Source organism: Physella acuta, unplaced genomic scaffold (assembly GCF_028476545.2).
Source record: "Physella acuta isolate Inbredline_101_S28 unplaced genomic scaffold, ASM2847654v3 ptg000256l, whole genome shotgun sequence".
NCBI classification, from domain to species: Eukaryota; Metazoa; Mollusca; class Gastropoda; family Physidae; genus Physella; species Physella acuta.
The window spans coordinates 511,336-533,692 of NW_026731775.1; the positions used below are offsets into that span (position 1 = coordinate 511,336).

The following is a 22,357-nucleotide window of genomic DNA, read 5'->3' on the forward strand; positions in this document are numbered from 1 at the left end:
ATTGTATATCTGTAATCTTTCTCTGTGTATCTATATATTTTTGGGGTAATATCAAAAAGCAACCAAGCAATGCACCAAAAACGTGCACAGGGGTACTTTTAACATTAATAACTTATAGACATTAGCAAAGAATGATTACATGTTTTATGTAACATAATAAAACACTCTGCCAAATATGAGGAAATGAAAAAATTAGTAAAATGAGTTTGTATTATTGCATTTTTCGTTTGCACAGTTTTTGGTTGTATATTTGTTCATAGCACATGTGTTTTTAATAAAAAGAACATTGATGATAACAAACTTTTAAATATACTCTGAAAAGAAAATAATTTTCTCAAAATATAATAATGCACCACCATTTAAAAAACATAACATAAAATTTGATACACTGCAAATATTTTAAATTGTGCACCTTATGTGCACCTTGTGCTAAACATTGCTGTTCTAGTATCAAAATGTATTTAAATCTACATAACATTTCTGTTAATCTTTTTGCGCCTCACCACACAATTTGGAAACCGCTGTTACAGGCAAAGAAAATTTTTTTTTCAATACATGAAATAAGCTGTCAAACTTAAAGTTTGCTACTGAAAGAAAACTCATGACTAATCTGCAAATGAAATCACAATAGCTTCCAGTGTTTCATGTTAAAAAATTCTACACTAATAAATTTGTGGCAAAAAGTGCATGACAATATAAAATAAATAGAAGATAGTGTTAGTAAGTTATGTTAGTCCTTACCATCAGCATCTGATAACAGAGATAAGCACAAGTAGAAAATAACAAATAAAACAAAGAATAAAATGTGAAGGGTGTTCAAATTGGGACTTTGCAGCAGTCTGTGGTTGTTAGTAGGTTTATATTATTATAACAGTTAGTGGTTGTTAGTAGGTTTATATCATAAAAACAGTAAGCGATTGTTAGTAGGTTTATGCATATTATAACAGTAAGTGGTTATTATAAGTAGGCTTATATTATTATATCAATAAATGGTTATTAGTAGGTTTATACATATTATGATAACAGTAAGTGGTTGTAAGTAGGTTTATACATATAATAATGGTCAGTGGATGTTAATAGGTATAAATTAGTATATCAAATTAGAAACTTAAACAAGAATACAAAGAAATAATTATTTTTATACTTAAATTTGTCCATTCTTACATGTTTCTATTTTGTGAAATTGTTTCAAAATGTTTTTCTTACAGATAGTGGAACATCACTCCAGTTGTCACTACACTTTGGTCTATTTGCTTACATGACTTTGGAGTCATAAACAGTCATAAGCAATAGGACCTACTACACACTTAAACTGTCATGACTTCAGCCATTAAATAGGCAGGATTTTTTAAATATTTATTGGTTAGTATGTTAGACATGTAATGATTTAATATTTAAAGGAACTAAAAACCATAAAATAATTAGAAGATTAATAGAAAACTGTAAAAAAAAATGCCTAGGTTTTATTATAATTTCTAAAAAAAAAGACATTATTATTATTAGAAACAATTTTTTTTAAGTAAAAATCATGAAAGATAAAAGTTAGTTCATAGCTATACAATTTTGTAAAAAAATAAAGGTAAAATGTTAGATTTTGATAATTTTAAAAAATATATTAATATCATTGTTAGTTACAATTGCAGGAATTAGTCTAGCAGATGGTGTGGCAACAGTTTGACAACTTACTAATGCTGTGTTCAATAACTTCAATATCCTTAAGTGGCCTCCAGCCATCATTCCAGCGATAGTCCTCAATGAACACTGACCATTTGTAGGCTGCTGTCAAGTTACATGTGGGACACTGGCAATCTAGGGAAACTCTGCCAGACTCCAGGATAGTGTAGCCCCCTGTTCTTGGGTAACAGACACTGCCTTCTGTACATCTGTAATTAGATTTAAATCATTAAAAAATGTAGTTAGCTTTTTTAAAACTGACAGTCCATTCGGCAGGTCAAGTAGAGTTCTTCTTTATGCTAAAATGCAATGTTTAAAAAGGATTTCTTCCAACACAATTAAGTATTACATATCAACCTGCTTTGCACCATATAAGGAGTTGACTCCTATTTCAGCTTGCTTTTCTTTTTGAATTTGCTTCCATAGCTTTTGTCAATCCAAGAACAAACTACATTTTGGTGCTTTACCGACCACCCCACACCTACCCCTTGTTTTCCCTAATGTGGGTTAGGTGCCCATCAGAGCAGGGTGGACTCAGGGACCTAATACAAACTCGAATCCACGGTCTGTTGAGCACTCTACTGCCCCATAGATTAAAATAATACTAACAAAAAATTGTAATGTGTAAACCTACATTTAAATCATTCTAAAAAAATTTAATTTGTAAATTATCAAATATGAAAACTTACAATAAGCTCCTTATGCTTTTTTACTTTCTTTATTAATTGAATACAATGCCAAAGTGAAAATAGTCCAAAACACAATTCAGAAAACTCTTGTTAACTCAGCAATATTTTAAAAATGTAACAAGAATGTAATAAATGATAAATATTACCTGATGACAGGGATGGGTGGATTTGTTCCATTTATAACCACAGAAATAACAGCCAGTGCAGTGCGGGTATCTTTAGTGAGAGTAGCTTCCAGTCTATAGGTGTACCCCTGAATTAGGGCTGACCCAGCAACATTCTGCGTCTGAGCTGTTGTGCTAAACTTGTTGCAGGTTGTCTGGTCACCATTTGTAGTAACAACCGTACATGTCCATTTAGAAAGGCTTAGACCCTAATTGCCATAAACAACAAGATAATTATTTAATCATTTTTTTCCACCTTAATGCAGGTTATAAATAAATTAAATATTTAGTTGTTTTTTCATTAATTCTAAATTTTTAGACTGCATTTTAATTTCAAGGACTACATTGGAAATAAGAGTAGAAACAAAAAATTTAGTTAAGCTGAGTAAAGAAAAAATAAGAACATTTTACAATGTATTTCTTCATATTCTAATTGTTACTCAAATAACAATATCAATATTTCTAAAGTAATAGCCAAGCATAAAAAATTTTAATTGCTGAAAGTGATAGACTACCTGAACAGCCCCCACATCCTCATCAGGGTCAAATGACCACTTCAATGGTTCAAGTGTGACCATTTGCTTGGAGCCTCTTGTAATCTCCGACATACCACCATCCGTCATTATAGCAACTAAATCTGATTTCCCCACCTAAAAACACAACTTTAGTTGTACTAAGATGTTATTTCAAATTTCCTATTTATTTAACTTAATATTTAAAGAAAAATCAAAACAAAAATAAATATTAACATCAAATTAAATAAGCTTAAAAGTGAAGCATATATCCTCAGTTAGAGGCTTAGTGTTTCTAATTTACCAAAAAAGCAATTGAAAAACCTGATAACAGTTGCTTGAAAGCTACAACCTTATATCCACTAACATTGAATTAAAGCTGTAACATTATACCCATTGACCATTGAATTAAAGCTGTAACATTATACCCACTGACCACCAAATTAAAGCTGTAACATTATACCCACTGACCACTGAATTAAAGCTGTAACATTATACCCACTGACCACTGAATTAAAGATTTAACATTATACCCACAGACCACTGAATTAAAGATTTAATATTATACCCACTGACCACTGAGATAAAACTAACATTATACCCACTGACCACTTAATTAAAGCTGTAACATTATACCCACTGACCACTTAATTAAAGCTGTAACATTATACCCACTGACCACTGAATTAAAGCTGTAAGTGTAACATTATTATCAAGTGCCTCACCTGAAAGTAAGTATAGGCTGAATTGTTGAATATTGTATTTGGTCCAGCCTCACCATCCAACATGACCATGGTGTAGATAGCCTTGTAGAAGCCAATCTTTAAAAATTTGGCAGGGATGTACAACTCTCCTTTATCTGTATCCAGCCCAGTCATGTCTATGCTGGCGATAGTCTGTCCTGTTGTGCTGTCAACAGATTCCAATCTCCATGACTAAAACAAAATAAATAAACATTTTAAATACATTTTTCTTTAATTAATCTAATTTTAATAATTAAACAGTTGGTGAGAGTCTGTCCTGTACTGCTGTCTTTAATAAATCTAATTTCAACAACAGTTTTCATAAATTATTTATCTATTCATTAATTATTATTTTAAAAATATAAAAATAATTATTAAAAAAAACACTTAAAATCCAACAAAAATAGTTTCAAGGAATTAATTTTTCGGTAATGATTCTAACAAAATAAAATTCAACAGTTTAAATCAACAAACATTGTTTTTGGAGTTAATTTCTTTAAACAATTTTACAAAATAATGTAAAAATTAACTAAAATAATAATGAGGATTCAATTATAAACTAACAGAAGCAAACCATAAAAATTTAAAAAATAACCAAACGAGTACACATGATATAGGTCCTACCTTTGTATTGTCAACAGCATTAGGACATGAAATTACAGCCATGCCTCTAAGACGTATGATGGAGCTACGTAAGTATTTGGTTGCCTTATAAGCTAAAGTTTGAGCAAGGTCAATGTAAACAAATGGCTTTGAACATTTGATGTTTGATATTGTAAATGTGATTTCCTGATAATCTTGTCCATAAGCATTGGTAGCTGTGGCCTTCATGGTATACACACCTGGGAATAAGTTTCAAGCAGTAAATATAAATAAAATATAAAAAAAATATATATAAATAAATTAATTAATTAATTTAAAAAAAAAAAAAAAATGTATATGTTTATATATATATATGTGTATATATATATATATATATATATATATATATATATATATATATATATATATATATATATATATATATATATATATATATATATATATATATATATATATATATATATAATACATAGTTCTTGGTGATACCTAGAAATCTTAGATATTCTCTTCTCACTTCTAGGGCTCAGATCTGTCAACATTAAATGTTTATACCTCACTGTCTAAAGGCAGCATAAGACTGACTTTAATACCCAGAGAAGTCTTTCTTTCAAATCAAATACTAACATCGTGGTGTGTCTTGGCCAATGAATGTTTGGTGGCACCCAGCCCTCTACACCCTTGCCCACAGCTGATTTCCTCTAGTACAGTGGCTGCAGAGGTTTTGGACACCTGGTATAATAACTAGCTAAGTCATAAGCTTAGCGATGTCATGCCAACATCACCCTTGACATAGCTGAGGCTAGGGTATGGCGCAAGGAGCCACATGTGATTGTCGAGGTGGATGAATTATCATAAGGACGTAGCATAAATATAAAGAAAACGAGAAAAATGGCCCGTTGAGGAAGGATACAACGGGCGCTAGGCTGATAGTGCTGTCTCTTTTCTCTAAACTAAAACCACCCCAACCCCCCCCCCCCCCACACCACCCCCCCCCCCACCTCCCCCCCCCCCCCCCAAAAAAAACATGTCTACCGTCCCATTCAACGAAATATAATTATATACTTTTTCCAGTGTCCGCCCCCTCCCTGAAAATTCTACCCCCGCCCCCGAAAATTTCAAGTACCCCCACCCCTCTCCGGGGAGGAAAAAGTCTGAAAGAAACACTGGTGTCGCGCTTAGCCACTACCCGAAGAATTGCATTAAAGAAATTGCAAGAAAACCACTTTTTAGATTAGAAACATTAATTAGGCGGTAATTTTATTATAGAGTATCGATGAAGAAATTTCTTTTGAGTTAGGGAGGGGGGGGGGGGGGGCTCAGACGTTCTTACACGGGGGTGGGGCTTCGCCCCTACCCGAAGAATTGTATGAAAGAAACTCTTCACGCAAACCACTTAGATTAGACAAAATTTCCTTTATATTCAATGTTTACTCGAGAATCAATGACATCATATTACTGTGTGCACTCTCCGGCTTGAGATTATTTACTACTCTATGCTAAATGTGACGACGTCATACTTGGTTTTTCGAATTACTATGCATGTTTTTAATTTGCTTGTGTTTTCTCTAGAGCGTTCTTGTCAGATAGATAGACAGACAGCGAAACTATTAGTATTAATGTATTTAATTGAGATAATGATGTTAGTTTACCTTCAGCATAGTAGGTATTTCCAATAAGCTGTGTGGTTAATAACCCCATGTCCCCTTCTGCTTTAGCTGAAGCAAAGTTAGTATCTGTGCAAGTATTTATGTTGTTTCCAAACTTAGAAGATTTCCCTGAGACACCCCAGTCAATGTAGACACAAGTGTCTTGGCCATAATCAGTGAATGTAAACTATAAATAGATGTAACATTTTTCTATGTATTAATTATCTTACAGTGAGAATATATTTTGGGAGTTGCAAACCTTGACTCTAGTTTAATATTCCTCTAAAATAGTTGAAATTTAAGAAAAAACCTTAATTTTAAATATACCAATATAAGAATATTTTGCAAGATAAAAACTAGCTAAATGTACAAACTTATTTTCTTACATTAAAGTTCTTTGACTGGCCAGGGGCTACATCCTTTTTCTCTTCTTTGATTGTCATTGACCTAACCCTTTTGACCATTTGAATAGTTACAGAAACAGTTTTGCTGAATAACGGGTTTTTGGCAGTTACTGCAAGTGTGTAATTTCCAACCTACAAAAATAAATAAACTTGAAATGTTTTTAAATGTATAATTTTCAGCTAAAATTGAATTCATTTCTATAAAATTGATAACAATTTATATTGCCATATGGCAGGAAACAGATTGGTACCGCAAAATGCATATTCGGTCTTCGCCGTTCATAAACTTTCTAACCAGACATCGTTCGGGGATTTTGTTTATACTGATAAATAGAGCAAGGTTTTTACAAGCTTCGTTAGCAACATTTTTGTGGAATTCGTTTTTTATGACATTTTGTGCCGCGGCGAAGGATGCGAAGTATGCAAATCTAGACGGAATGGATCTACTTGGAAAGTACGTGTACTGCACTAATGAGGTAAGAAATAATATTTTGTAAAAATAACTATTATTTTTTTATGGATTTTTCATTAGAAATGATTGCTGTAAATTATGAAAGTAAAAAAAAGTATATTTGAATGCGTTTTTTACTTTAATTTGAACAAAATGACTGCCGAAAATTACGACACATCGGCGTCGCTGAAAGCGGGAATTTCAGTTAATTTTTTACGGATATAAAATTGTATTTTTTTTACTCCGAAGCATGTATTTAAATAACAGTTAAGTTAAATCTATTTAATTCTGTAAAATATAATTATTATTTTGCCGTAGATACTTTTTTTTTATATTTTTAATGATTTTCTGTCGCGGAAAATCGGTATTCGCACCATGCACGCACACGTAGTAAAACTAGACTTATCTTTAAAACACGAGAATCTTGAGTACACTGCGAATAACAAAGTTTTTAAATTTTAGTTTACTTTTGACTTTAAGCCATTTGTTTTAAATCGAAATTAATTGATAATGTAATTATTTCAAAGTAAAAATTTTCCGTCGCAAATTGGCTTCTAACCTTCGCCACTGAACCAGCCTACGCACGACATTCGCGCGAGTCTGTTTCTTCGCAATAGTCTGTATAGTGTCGAGGGCTAATTCTAAAAAGAACCGAGTCCTTACTAATCTAATGTTTATTAAAATTAGGTACAATTGTTGGAACGCATGAGAAATAACAAATTAATATTTCTTTAAATCTATAGCCAAAAGAAAGTAGAACTTTATAACTCTGTAAATTATGAATCGAGTGACGGCTGTCGTGAAAACGGGAGCCATTTTACTCTTTTTTTTAGGGTGACCTACTTTTATTATATAATTTTAAAATTCATCGATTTGATAAGCAGCTGAGTAGCTGACTACGCATGCGATATGGCTGGCACGTTTTGGGATGGGGATCGAGTACACCATAGAATTTTTTTTCTTTGAACTAAGCGTATTTTTTTTTTAAATCAAAAGATACTTACATATCAGTTGTTGATTTCAATTTCATTATAGATCTAATCACTAACTTCAGTTTTTAAAAGTAATTTTGCTTCTAGAACTAGCGTATTTTCAAAATTACGTAGATTCTAAATCTAGATCTATTCACTTACTATTTGACAACCGTGTCAGTAAAATGAGGTCACCGCTTCCAGGTTCTTAGGTTTTAATTATGTTTGTCACTTTGAACTATTATAAGTAGCATTAAAACAACTGCATCTATTATCAACATTGTTTTTATATGCCAGTTCTAATTATACATTCTGTTCATTACCAATTCTAATGAAATCGTATCAGGCCCTAACACCCTGTTCACCTACACTGACACTACACTTGCAGCCGATCCTACACTATTCTCAACGAGACTGTCGTTGAGTGGCTTATCAACAGTGTCGGTATATAATAACGCTATAGATTTTTTCTCATTTGATTCTGTCGTTGAGACTCTAATTATAGTTATAAACTGTAAAAACTAGCTAACGGAATAAAACCATTTCGATTAATTAATCGCTTAAAATATTTAATATAAGAAAAATTAAACAACCATTCATTTTACAGAGCTAATAATAATTAATATTATAAAAAATGTATCTTCTGTCTTTAAAATTGAAAAGTAAATTATTTTAGCAATATAAATTAATACAGTGGATTGCTGAATTTAATTGTGATCATAGTTATGATTAATAATTTTAGAGATTGTATGATTAATTTATACACAATTTAGAATTACAGAATATTGATTATTCTGTATAGAAAACATTAGGGTAGAGATTACTAAACGATATAATATAGGATTATGTAATATAGAATATATTAGTATATTATTATAGAATCTAGGCTATACAACAAGTAATACATGATATGATTGCAAAATAGAAAAAATACATAATATAAAGGCCCATTTTTTAATCGAATTTAAGACTCATTTCGTTTACAATATGTTATTACAAATATAAAATTGCAGAATACGTAATAGCTATTTTTATCGAATTTATACATAGAATGTGCTATATAATTTTAAGAACATGATTATGTAGTGGCGTAGGTACAAGGTGTGCCAAGGGGCTATACCCCCCCCCCCCCCCCGATATATATATATATATATATATATATATATATATATATATATATATATATATATATATATATATATATATATATATATATACATATACATATTTACTGTACTCAAGTAGTACCCCTAACCAGAGGCGTCACAAGGTTGGGGGGGGGGGGGGGGGGGGGCGGGGCTGAGGACTGCGCAAGGTGGCAAAATTTCGGGGGTGACACCATGGCGAAAAATAGCAAAATATATAGAAGAAGTAAGCATTTTGCCAGTTCAATAAATGACTAATGAGAGTTAACTGTACTAATAACTGACTGCAGATAAAAAAATATATACAATTAACTGTGCACGTTTAAAAACTATCATTCAGGGGGGGGGGGGGGGGGGTGAGGGGAGATGACACAAACTGCAAAATGTACAGGTGAATACATGCTTGTGGAATTTTTGGATAACAGATTTGCTAAGCGACGACCGGAGAGAGGCTGATCCCAAAATCTAATAATTTACAATGAAAACGATGCTTTTTTTCACATGAATTAATAGGTGGATTATGAGCAAAATTTGACGCCATTGGAGAAAATGGGAAGTCACCAAATGTAGCAATATATATATATATATATATATATATATATATATATATATATATATATATATATATGCATATGTAGAATTATTTATATTTCTCTCTATGTATATATATAATGAAGTTTTGCTTGTTTGTTTGTGGGTTTGTTTATGTCCTCTATGCAGCACTACACCTTTCATCCTATGGCCATGCAACTTAAGTTAAGAATACCACTGGATATATTTCACAAGCACGGTGCCCCAGCAGGGCGCGAATCGATTCTATATATAGATCCCTATATAGGGTATATATACGTAAAAGTAGATTGCGGTTTAATCCCGTTCATCCGCTCGCCATAAAACTTCAGGGGAGGTTATTTTTTTTTTATTTTAACAGGGCGGCGCTTCTGGAGGGTGCAATTTTTCTCTACACAGTTTGTAAAAAACAAAACGGATGCTGTTTGACATCGTTTATCTGAGTACCGTTAAACTTTCGAGAGTTAATAAAAACACTCACGAGAAGGTTTCTGCGAAAACAAAAATTAAAATTTATTATGGGCTTTTCCCTGGAGGGTGCGATTTTTGTTAATAAACGGCTTGGCGCCTGAAAATCCAGGGCGGCGATATTAAAACTGCATGGGGGCTAAGGTAAAAAAGCAACAACAGGCGCAGCCGCCGGCGCCCCGGATATTACGTAACCCGAAGCGCCCCGTGCTACCATGTGAACACTATGACGCCTACGTTCGTGTTTTTTTTTTAATTTATACACTAAAGACACGATGGGCAACAATAATTTTTGACTATATGGAATCAGGCGCGTCTGCCGGCTCCCCGGCAGGAAGCGATTTGGCGCCCTGAGATATCCTAAGGTTGTGTTAAAGAGCACTCTACAATATTGACCCTGTGGCACACGACATTCGATGACAATTCGTTTGACCCGGTGCGCCCCTGGCTTCGGGAGGAACACTATGAGTTTTAAAAGAGCGCCCTACAGTAGGGAAATTTTTTGTCTACTGCACCACTGGCGTGTGGTCTAGCGCCTCTGTGTGGGTCCCTCATAAACACTATTGCGCCTACGTTCGTTTTAAAGAGTGCGATACATTATGGATACAATGGGCTACTGTGTGCGGTAGAATTTGCGCCTCAACAACTATGATGAAAGCAATATAACACCGGCTTTGATTACATTTAAATTGTTTAGATTTAGAAATCAATGTCAAGCGTAAAAAAATACGTGATTGCTAATGTAATTATGGAATCCTCTTAAAATATTGCGTCAGTCTGTCTTCTGAGACCGCAGCAACGCGCGGGACGGGTACGCTGGTTTAATATATATTTCTTCTATATAAATAATTCTCTTCATGGATACCATAGAAAACACCAAGCTGTAAGCGCCACTAGCAGCCCCCTCTCTTTCTCTCTATCCCTACCAACCCCATCCCTACATGGTCTGGTGAGCTGTGGTTCAAGCTAAATGTTTACAATCGTAGAGCCGGGTTTAGTGACAGCTATTAGGGGCAGATAATTTAGTTTGAAACGATTTTAAACTTAGTGGAGGTAACTCAGAGGGGGCTGCTTTCACGAGGAGGGGGGGGGTAGGATTTTTGGGAAAGGAGGGTGGGGAGGGGGGGGGGGGGGTTATCGTCCTTAACGAGCTACTGATAGTGTTTTAAAGCAAATATTTTCAGTGGCAGCATTGTTACTGTCAAATTCACAAATTATGAATTACTGAAAAGTAGAAAATGAAACAACAAAATAGCGGCGTATGATAGCGGCTCGTAAAATATAAAACACAATGTAAATACCTTTGTTATACCTACGGAAAATAATAATATGTAACATGGATTCCTGAAATTTTGCGCTGCTTTAATTTTTAACGTTGGGATCCTCCATCAACATCCATACTCTCCTTTAGTATGTTCAGGCTTTTTTTTTTTCATTTATGGGAAGGGATGATCGGAAAGTGTGACGACACATTTTTGCTTTCATCCGTTATTTCGGGCTTTAAAAGATTGCTTTTGGTATTAATTCATTTATTAACTCAATGTTTATCGAGGTCAGTACATATTATAATAAACCGGGAGTGATCTCCCCTAAACTTTCTCGAATATTCTAATATAACACTACGGGGAGTGGCAACTCGGGATATAGACATGATTTTTAATCCATTTTAAATACTTAAACTTTTTAAAATAGAATAAAACCTCGTAGAAAAAAGAATTGCACACCAAGTGAACGTCAAATAAAGATGTGCATAATAGTGCGCAACATTATTTGTACTTTATAAATTTACGTGCGTTTTTTGAGAAATCGGAAATAGCGTAAATTAGTACTTCCTGTCAACGGAAATTACTCAAAATTTGACAGAAGGTAGCGAATTAGATCTTTTACTTACATGTGAAATTTCATTTATCTATCTGCAATAGTTATAGGCTTTTGAAAAATTCAAAGTAGAAAAAGTACCACTTTCGGTTATCGGAAATCACTCAAAAGTTTATACGGATCTATGATTTTGATAAAATACTTATATATGAAATTTCATCAACCTAGCTGTAACGGTACTCAAGTAATCGTGTTTACACACAGACACACACAGACACAGACATACGGACAAGATTGCAAAATTATGTTTTTCCGTATCAGTGAGGTGTAAAACGTCGAGATTTGTAAAAAATCTCGATTTTTTTTTTTGCACGATTACAAGACTTTCTCTATACTTCGTATATACGAGAAAGTAAAAATGGAGTTTCAGGGGAACGGCGGAGGGGGTTATGTGTTGAGGTGTAGTGTTTTTAAAGAGAGTGGTGGAGGGGGGGGGGGGGGGGGAAGCGAAGATCTGGCTTTTTGTGAAAATTTGTTACAATTAGAGAGGGGGGTTTGGTGCAAAATCGTCTGAAGAGTGAGTCGTGGTTAATGGGTGACCACTTTATGATTGTATATTGACGTCACCATCATTTTGGGCGGTGGCTTTATGTGACGATATGTAACGAGAAAAAAGAGGGTTGAGTTAATGGCGTAGCATTTATTTTGCATTTTTTAAGGATACAAATAATAAAAACACTGCTTATTTTGTTTTACATGTGTGACGACATTGTGTTAACCAAATGTATTGAATAGTAGGACTTACAGATTATTAGTTCTCTCCCCCCCTGAAGCAATTACCCCCTGTCATTTACCCCCCGCCAAGGAGGACATCTCCCCCCCCCCCACGCACACACCTCCTAAGGTACAGCTGGGGTTAGGGTTATGGTTAGGGTTACGGCTAGGGTTAGGGTTTGGGTTAGCGTTAGGGCTAGGGTTAGAGTTAGGGTTAGCGTTCTGGCTAAGGTTAAGATTATGGTTAGGGTTACGGCTAGGGTTAGGATTAGGGTTAGCGTTAGGGCTAGAGTTAGGGCTAGAGTTAGAGTTTGGGCTAGGGCTAGCGTTTGTGCTAAGGTTATGGTTATGGTTAGCGTTAGAGTTAGGGCTAGGGTTAGAGTTAGGGCTAGAGTTAGGGTTAGCGTTCGGGCTAAGGTTAGGGTTAGCGTTAGGGCTAAGGTTAGGGCTAGGGTTAGATTCAGAATTAGAGTTAGTGTTATGGTCAGGGTTAGGATTAAGGCTAGGATTAGGGTTAGTGTTATGGTCAAGGTTAGGCTGAAACCTAAGTCTAGAGTTGGTTTTGGTTATGTGTTAAGTTTTAGGCTGAGGTGAATGCTTAGGGTTTGGTCATTTTTTTATCGATTAGGATTAAGGAAATACATAGGTATAGAGTTTGAGTTAGGATCATAACTTGAGGCCGGGGGGGGGGGGGGGGAAATTCTCCAGGGGGGTTATTGACAAGGGGTAATTGCCCCGGGGGGTAAATACGGGAGGGGGGGGGGTCTCCTCCGGGGGGGGGGTAATTGACGGGGTGGGGGGTAATGTCATGTAGCCAGGTCCACTATTAGAAAGCCAAGATTCCAAACTGTGTAGCCTTATGTATGTAGGTAATCTAATCTCATACAAGTTCTTGAAAGCAACATCAAAGACGAGAAATAAAAAGAGCCATCGTTGTCGGCTTATTTAACAGGGAAGTCTTAGTCTAAATCAATCCACGACAATGTCTTTAAGACAATAAACCTTAACTTTGCTTGAAATAACAATATCGTTCTTCATTCAGTCAAACTCAACATTATGGCTTCACTGAACTTTGTCATTGAAATGCATGTGTAGTTTGAAATGTGTGTCTGTTAAAATTGTACAGTTGATACCGAATATATCCAGCCTTTTTCTTCTTCGTTCAGCTGCTTTTCTTTCTGGATTTCTTTTCTTATCTTTTGACAATCCAAGAACAAGTGTTGTATCCCCAAGATAGGTTGCTATCCCCAACTATAGAGCCTCATCTACACGGGAGATTGAACTCAGGACTTCTCGGTTTAGCAACCACGAACTTTACAAGTTCTTGATTTTGGTATTGGCGTGTCAGTTTTCTTCTTTATTTAGTCGACATCTAAAGTTAAACAAAAACAGTTGCCTACCTCAGCAAAAATCAATGTAGGCCAATTATGGCCAGTGTAGCAATTAGCAACATCAAAGTTGATTTGAATTCCATGCAACACTCATTCCATACTTCTCTAGTGTGGAGGTCTTGCTTATTAATATTATCCTGTTTGTTTGATACTTTTCTTTAACCTAATAATATTAACCATAGACACTTTTTGCCTGGAGTACAAACTGGGTCACAGTATTCTCTGGTAAACAATTAAGTTCTTTTCCAAATATATGCTCAGCTAATAGAAACAGCATTCCTAGATTATTATTATTTTTTTTTTTTTTAAAGGGCTTCAGCTGTTTTAATGTCAACTTGTGCTGGGAATACTATAACTACATACAACCCTTTTCAGCTTTCAATCACTTGCATCTTATGTACAAAGTATGAAAACCAAAAACATCAAATTTTGAGAAATAATTTATTTATCAAACCTGACAATTGCATATAATTATAAAGCCAAACATTAATATATCATGATTATTGCAATTATCACCATTTGCAGATTCTTGTTTAACTATGGTAGATGGAAGTATTAGTTGCCTTTTACATCACTTTTCACTTCCTGAAACAAAACAAAATGATTTTCTTAATCATCCATCTGAAATAATAAAATTAGCAAAAAAAAAAAAAATCTTTAGTTTAAATTAGTTTAATACATCAAAACAAAACAAGAAAAAAGTGATTGAATGAGATGAATCATGGCATAGATATCTATAAAATTTTGCTTTAGTGATAAAGGGGGAAAAATTTAAGTTATTTTAAGTGAAACATAAGCTAGAGAAATAAACTATTAGGCCTAATTTAAATAATTTAATTCCTTTCTCCCAAAACACTACATGTATCCTTAAAAAAAGAAAACTTAAAATTTATCAATATTTACCTTGTGTATAAACTCTTCTGTACATCTACTGTATCAGCTTGACGCTCATTAGGTATGCCTAGTTCCTGTTGAGCAGTTAAGACAGATTAAGTAAATAATTCAAATTTGTAAGACAAACCACTAAATGATACTGTTATATATATATATATATATATATATATATATATATATATATATATATATATATATATATATATATATATATATATATATATATATATATATATCCTTCCTGCAAATCAGCATATTTTGCAAAACAAATATTTAAAAATATACATAATGATATTGTATCAATCATCACCACTGACTTGGTTTTACTAGGTAAAATATTTTTTTAAATACAATATTTATACAAATAAAAATCTATCTCAATCAACATGTTCAAAATAAACCAAAGCAAACTTGTGATAACTTACCTGATTAATGTTTGAGAGGATTCACCCAGTTCTCGCCACTGAAGCAGATTAGATGCATGTGTTATTACACTTGTGATATACTGATTGCCATTTTGTGTACTTTTAGTCCTGGAGATCTATGTTGTAGGCATAGACTGTTAAACCTGGATAGTAATATTATAGAAGTAAATTATATCTAGTATAATATAAATATTTTAAAATATAAATGACACTAAATTATATTTATCATTATTGGAAATAAAAATGGTACAATTAAGTTATAAAAAAACAAATAATAAAATTTAAAGCAGCTTATTAATAATTGTCATACCTTTTCCTACTTTTATGTCAAATGTAAGAGGTAATAGAGAAAGAACATCTTGTGTCATTTAGTATGCTGTAGTCTTATTACTGGTAAAAATCAGATCTTCCCTTTTTTTTGGATGAACCTGTAAAAGAGAAATTACAACATGGATAAACACAATGAATATCATATCTAATCCTCAACTAGTTATCACCCCAATCCTAACCTCATTTTTTAAAACCAATTTCTAAATATGTTTTCAGAACAAATGTATGTTAAGTCTACCTATTTTAATGTTCAGAATACTAATATTTATCAAAACTACCTCCAGTTGAAATTCAAGATACCTTTATAAAAATTTATTATGACTTTAACTTTGTGTAGTTGTTATTTAGGCTATTTGTTTAATTTATATTATTTAAATTAATATTTCATGCCTTGTTTTAAAAAGATCTACAAGTCTACTTTTGATTTTATGGTATAATCTGATAAAAATTAGGCTGCTACATCTGAAAACTAAGGTCAATGCAAAGACTTCCAAATTAACAATAAGTAGGCTTGTATAGATATTGTATATAATTACTAGCCCAATAGTATTACTCTACGACCAATGTATAAGACTTAATGTATCACACATAATTCCTATAATTAGGCCTACTAATTATTAAATAATTAATAGATCTAACAGTAGGATAATTACAATTATGGGCCTTAGCTGACATAGAGAGCTGAATACTTAACTAAACATTTTTAAAAATTATAGTAAGCTAAGTGAGTTGAATTATTTTATTTAGATAGGCCTAGGCTATAATATACTCTATAGCAGTCTATAGTGATAGTCGCAGAGTAGCGTATATCATAATAATTTCAAATTAAATCTATAAGCAACAATAAGCCTCTGCCTTGTTGCCTAATTAAAAACTAAAGCCTATTAAGCCTTTTCCTAATAAGCCTTTGGCCTAATTTAAATAACAGCCTATAGGCCCTATAATATATAAATAGGCTAAACTACTTGTAAGACCTAATAGACTAATGACTAAGAGAGTGCTAGGCCCCTTTCCGATATTATATAATAATTGCTTGATCGATATCATAATATCTAACACTCAGTAACACTGATTACATTAATTTACATAAGGCTATACCATCTTAACTATGACTAATACTTTTTCTACTAATAAAATAGGCTATCTCTAGTTTAAACTTAGGCCTAATAGTAATTAGTAATTATAATTAAGTAGGCCATTTTATGACATTTATAAAATTTTTAGTAGATGGCCGAGCCTTAAATTTAAATACTAAAATAGATTTAGCATACTATGCCTATTGTTGGTCTAATTAATAATTTATTTTTCATTTAGAATTTTAGATCTCCAAAAGATAGGCCTAGGTCCTAAATAAATTATTTTTATTTTATTGAGCCCGCCTTAATGTATAAGATGTGATCTGTTTTTTTAATAAAAATAACCCTACACAATACTAGTGATTTAACTAATATCTAGTACTACTTTAGGCCTATTTAATTATTTATTAGTAGGCTGAATAAAATCTAAAGCTATAAGGCCTACTTTATTACTATATTTGCCTATTATTCTATAATTAATTTATGTTTCTTTCAATACATAGTAGATCCTGTGGTACCTCAACATTCTAGTGCCTCGACATACCAGATTTTTTAAATACGAGCAGTTGAGCGAGTAATATTTCGCTTTGAGTTACGCGCAAAATTTGAGATACCATATTTCACAGTTCATGTAAAAGAAATACCCCCAAAAAGATGCAAATGATTATTTATCGCAGCTATTTAAATATAATAATAAGCGTCTTACTCATATTTGCAGCATTATGAAAGGGAGAAAGAAATAAACTTCCTAAACAAGTTTTATTTTAAGCTACCAGCACATGAAAGTGACTTAAATTAAGCATGGCAAAAAAGAAGAGAAAAGCTGTCACGAAAATTAAGCTAACGTAATAATTTTATTTAGTATTTATTTAGGCCTTACGTTTAAGTCTTAAGTGCAACAATGCTCAGTGAATTTTAGCCATTAATGGCATTAAGTTTAGGAATGATGTGTACTTGTGTAGCTTTAACTTTAGTATATTTTTAGACCTAAGCCTAATCTTGTAGATATAGATTATTATAGATCTACAAACAATTTGAAATAGAAGAGATTTAAAATTGAGTAGATCTAGATCCTAAATGCTAAAGAACAGCTATGCCACAGAAATAATTATCTTTCTATCTAGTCAATCTAGACTAGATCTAGTCTAGATCTAGCTAGTAGCTAGTGCCGTGCTACTGAAAAATTACTAGATTTTCTAGATCTAGATTCTATCATTTACTTTCGACGCACTAGGCATACTTTTAACTTTTTCTCTCTAGTCAATAATGTAGATTTCTAGATCTAGATCTAAATGTAAATCCTGATCTTGTAGATTTGATTTACGTAGGTTTTACATCAGTGTAAATCGTTGATCAAGTAGATCTAGTCTAGATCTGGACTAGCTCTCGTCAAAACAAAATGGCTGGAATATTAGCTTCAAAACACCTACAGTTTATGCTTTCCTAAATGTGGAGAGCATGTTTAATTATTGTTTTATTTTCAACGACAGTGTTGACTGAGAAACCACCAAAGGGTTTTATTCTCAGCGACACAGTCGGAGAGAGGCTCAACGATTCTGTCGTTGAGATGATCCGCATGGGGTGACACTTGAATGACGCCACAGACAGTCGTAACTTTAAATTAATGTTCAAAGTACTAAACAATTATAATTAGCCATGTAAATGCTGCAACTATATTAAAAATTGGCATATAGACATATTTTATTAATTATGTTTTTTATATAGTCTAGACCTTCTATATTTAACTCTGTTATTTTTTTCTTCCCCAGAGTGTTTCTAAAAGCCAGAATTTTAAAGGGGAGGGCGGTCGTTTTTTTTCTCAAGAATAATTATAGAAATAAGCTATAAACTGGTATATTTTGTAAAGTTTGACATAATTACAAATAAATGTATGCCTAAGTAAAATTTCTGTGTAATTATATCGTTAATTTTGTGAATTTCGTGGATTTTTGGACCTCACTACATTTAGATGTAAAAAAAAATCTCAGTTGAGTGAGTGTGGTTAATCTACATTTTGAACGTGATGTAAATGTCTAGTGCTATTAATTTTTATATTTTTGAATTCCTCGATTGTTAAGCAACAAAATCGATATATAATATGTCAATATTTGTTACTTTGAAAATTGGCGAAAATCGACCCTAAAAGTAGATGCTTGAGGGTTGAATCTGTTTCCTGCCATATGCAGTTCAAACAGTTTTCACTAAATTTCTGTTTTCATTGACAAGACTATCATAAAAAATATATAGGATCTAGATTCTAGATCTATCTTACTGCAGTAAAGTTGTAGTCAAATCCGTTGAAAGTTGAATTGCTGAAAACACTAACTGGTCCTGATGTTGATACAATGCTGTACAGTGTTGCTAAAGCTAAAACAAAAATGGTTGATAAAATTCCTTGAAATCATTATCTTTTTAACAATGAAGGTTGTAAATCTTTTTTTTCTAAAACATCTAGAGATCTATAGCTTCGATTGAATTAAAGTTTCAAGCTGCCAAGTTATAACGCTATGATTATGGTCTAATATGGGAGGGTTTCTAGTTTCTACTGAACCTTTGTGGTGGGGAGTGACCGGTGACACCATTAGGTGCCGCACCGGATGACACCCGACCTAACGACCCCACTGAAAATTAAGCAATGGCAGTAGATCTAGAATAATATATTTTTTTGCTATTGAAATGACCCATTTCAAACTTCATAACAATAGCATTAACAGTTCAGTTTTATCTTTATTACTTTATTTATACTAGATCTAGATCTAGGTCTAGATAGATACTTTATACTTTTATCTCTGCCATTGAACTTCTACATTTTAAATTTTAAGCAAATGAGATCAAGAAACTTCTTTAGTAATTTAAGGCATTGTAAGGATGAAATTATTAAAATTACCATTATTGTCATCTGAGAGAGTAAACTTGATAGGGGCATCTAGTGGGTAAATCACGCCGAGACCATTGATTCCATTTTTCTCGGCAGGAAGAGCAGACGGTTGGTACTCTGTGTACGTGACCTTGGCTTTTAGATTAACAAAGTCTTGATATACACCAACCTATGGTTTAAAAAAAAAGACATTTTAAATTTAAACACAAAATAATACGTGAAAATGCGTTGTTTATTTAGAAAAGGTTTTCTTCAAATGATAAGATTAATTAGGGGTCGTCCAAATGCGCGGGGGAGGGATCATATTGTGGTGATGAGGGAGAGGGGGGTATGTTTTGGGTCAACCCTTTGTATCCCTAGCAGCTAGGGATACAAAGGGTTGACTCAAATTATCGTCCCTAGACTTGACCCTCAGCAGTCTACAAATTTGAAGTTGAACCGATGCAGTACTTTTTGTGGAAAATAAAAAGTTATCTACCCTTGCACCTACCAAACGAAACAAAGTTGTCACAAATTTTACATAGATGTAGGCCTATATATTATTTTTACTAGTAGATCTACGTTTGTAACAACATTGTAGGCTTACTATTACCGGAAAATAATATATAGTTCTATGTCAAAAATACGGTTTATTAATAGTTAGTCTTCTTCTTCGTTCTTAATTGAGAATATGGTGGAGGATTCAGACAACAAGTCCAACTTCGTGAACAAACCGGACTGTGGTCTCCAGTTTGGCAGGTGCCCCATATAATTTTCGATGAAAAACGTGGGGCGCCGTGATTTTCTTACAGTTTTTAATACTGTTGACTCTCTACAAGCTCCCTAATAAAACTCAATAGTATCATCTAATCAATAGTAATATAACTTTTACATCTTATCAGAGGCGTATCCAGGTTTTCGTTGTAGGGGGAGCGGAAATAGCAAAAAAAAGGCGCCGAATATGTAATATTTTCTATATAAGTATATATATATATATATATATATATATATATATATATATATATATATATATATATATATATATATATATATATATATATTAGCTGTATGTTATTGCTTCGATATGATGTAAAATAAATTTAAATAAGCACTCTGAAGAAAAAAAACACACAATGTAGGCCGACGAAACAAAAAAATATGGTATCACTCTAAAAAAAAAAAAATATATATATATATACATATATATATATATATATATATATATATATATATATATATATATATATATATATATATATAAACACTGCAACCAAAAAATAATGAACGCGGCATAATCTGTTTCGTAATTTTTGTAAAAAAATTATATAATTATTCCTGGGACATCTAAGACTATAGAAAAGGGGAAATAATCAATATCTTAATATAAATATGTATATGTCTACACATTTTATTATAAATATCAAAACAAATCAATAATTACTTTAGAATCTAATAAAGTAGTTTAACACTATTCGTTTTTACAAAAATTATTTGTCTAAAATCAGAATTAAATATATTGTCATTATAAATGCTAAAGTATTACAGCATAATGAAAGTTTTTTAAATCAGAGTTGTTATAAAAGCCAGCTTTTCATTTTCCATGTTACACGTTCTGAATAATAGCTTACATATAACAATAATATCGCTCTTACATTTTCAAATCATGCAATTTTTTTAAATTGCTTCTGACAATTTGTGTTTTTTTAAAGATAATTTTTTAACATATTGAGAAGGTAAGGGTTAGATCACTGTATTGCTCACACACCATTTACTGGTAATTGAAAAAACAATATTCACAGAGATTTACGTTTCAAATGTGCCGACCAAAGATAATTTTTTAACAAATATCAATGTTAAAAACTATGAGTTTAAAAAGTTTCCAAAAAGGCGCCACTTTGCTAAAAATGGCCAGAGGGGGAGCGGCCGCTCCCCCCTGCGTACGCTACTGCATCTTATATTAACAATGACCGATAAAAAACTTTTACTTCGGCGCCCCACGTTTTTCATCGCTTATAGTAGAGTGATCGCTTGCATTATTGTGATGTATAGCATTTATTTTCTACTTTTTAGTTCAATCAGAAAACGTGGGTTTTTTTAAAAACTTTTTTAATGATAATTATTTATGCATGTGTTGATTTAGTCTGTTATGGCCTGTTCTAAGTCGAAAGATTGTGTATTGTAGTTTTCGTGTTAAATTATAATAGCCATCATCTTTATTGTAGTGAGGGTGTGTGTCAGACCACATTTGCGTTTGTTTGTTTTTTATTATTCTTTTTATTTCTTTTGGGTGTAGCGAGATTTCCTGTTGTGGTTTCTTTCCCCCAATTTTTGCCAGCTGGTCTGCAATCTCGTTACCCTGGATCTGGCAGTGGCCCGGGATCCACTGCAGCACTATTCTGCTGCAGGTATTTATTAGCCTTTCTAGTGCTGTCCTAAGTGTTTGAGTATAGGACTCTGGATTTTTTAGGGATTGCAGGACAGAATTGGCATCTGTAAGAAATACTATCTGACTATTTGGAGATTCATGGTGTTCTGACAGGAGGTTTGCTGCATGCTCTAAAGCTTATTTTTCTGCCCTAAAATTGTCGGATAGGCTGCCTGTGGCTATTGACTTTTCCAGGCTTTCTCCGCTTGGCCATTCAATAAGGACGCCAGCCCCGCCATTTTTTGTGGCATCTTCAGCTGAGCCTTCTGTGAATACTCTAATCCAAGTATTGCTGGGGTACTGATCCTTAATGTGCTTATTTGTTAT

General features: G+C 32.9%; 1 protein-coding gene and 1 long non-coding RNA gene across 14 annotated transcripts in view; both read right to left on the bottom strand.

Annotated features, from left to right (window-relative positions):
* The window catches only part of LOC131938735 (uncharacterized), a 29,313-nt gene that overhangs the window by 4,165 nt on the left and 2,791 nt on the right, over positions 1–22,357 (bottom strand). The window contains exons 2-10 of the mRNA XM_059296875.1: positions 19,636–19,795; positions 19,021–19,115; positions 6,418–6,567; positions 6,035–6,218; positions 4,407–4,624; positions 3,765–3,974; positions 3,043–3,177; positions 2,510–2,736; positions 1,687–1,883 (exon numbers count right to left, since the gene is read on the bottom strand). Of these exons, the coding sequence (XP_059152858.1) occupies positions 1,687–1,883; positions 2,510–2,736; positions 3,043–3,177; positions 3,765–3,974; positions 4,407–4,624; positions 6,035–6,218; positions 6,418–6,495 (1,249 nt within the window). The 5' untranslated portion in view covers positions 6,496–6,567; positions 19,021–19,115; positions 19,636–19,795. The remainder of the gene's footprint in view (positions 1–1,686; positions 1,884–2,509; positions 2,737–3,042; positions 3,178–3,764; positions 3,975–4,406; positions 4,625–6,034; positions 6,219–6,417; positions 6,568–19,020; positions 19,116–19,635; positions 19,796–22,357) is intronic.
* On the bottom strand, positions 14,461–18,198 carry LOC131938720 (uncharacterized). 13 transcript variants are annotated; one of them, XR_009386350.1, is made up of 5 exons: positions 18,179–18,198; positions 15,653–15,770; positions 15,343–15,485; positions 14,927–14,991; positions 14,461–14,608 (listed from the first exon to the last, which is right to left on the bottom strand). It is a non-coding gene; the product is annotated as an uncharacterized LOC131938720 (long non-coding RNA). The 13 variants fall into 13 exon arrangements; XR_009386345.1 differs by lacking the exon at positions 18,179–18,198 and adding an exon at positions 18,084–18,141; XR_009386342.1 differs by lacking the exon at positions 18,179–18,198 and adding an exon at positions 17,989–18,119.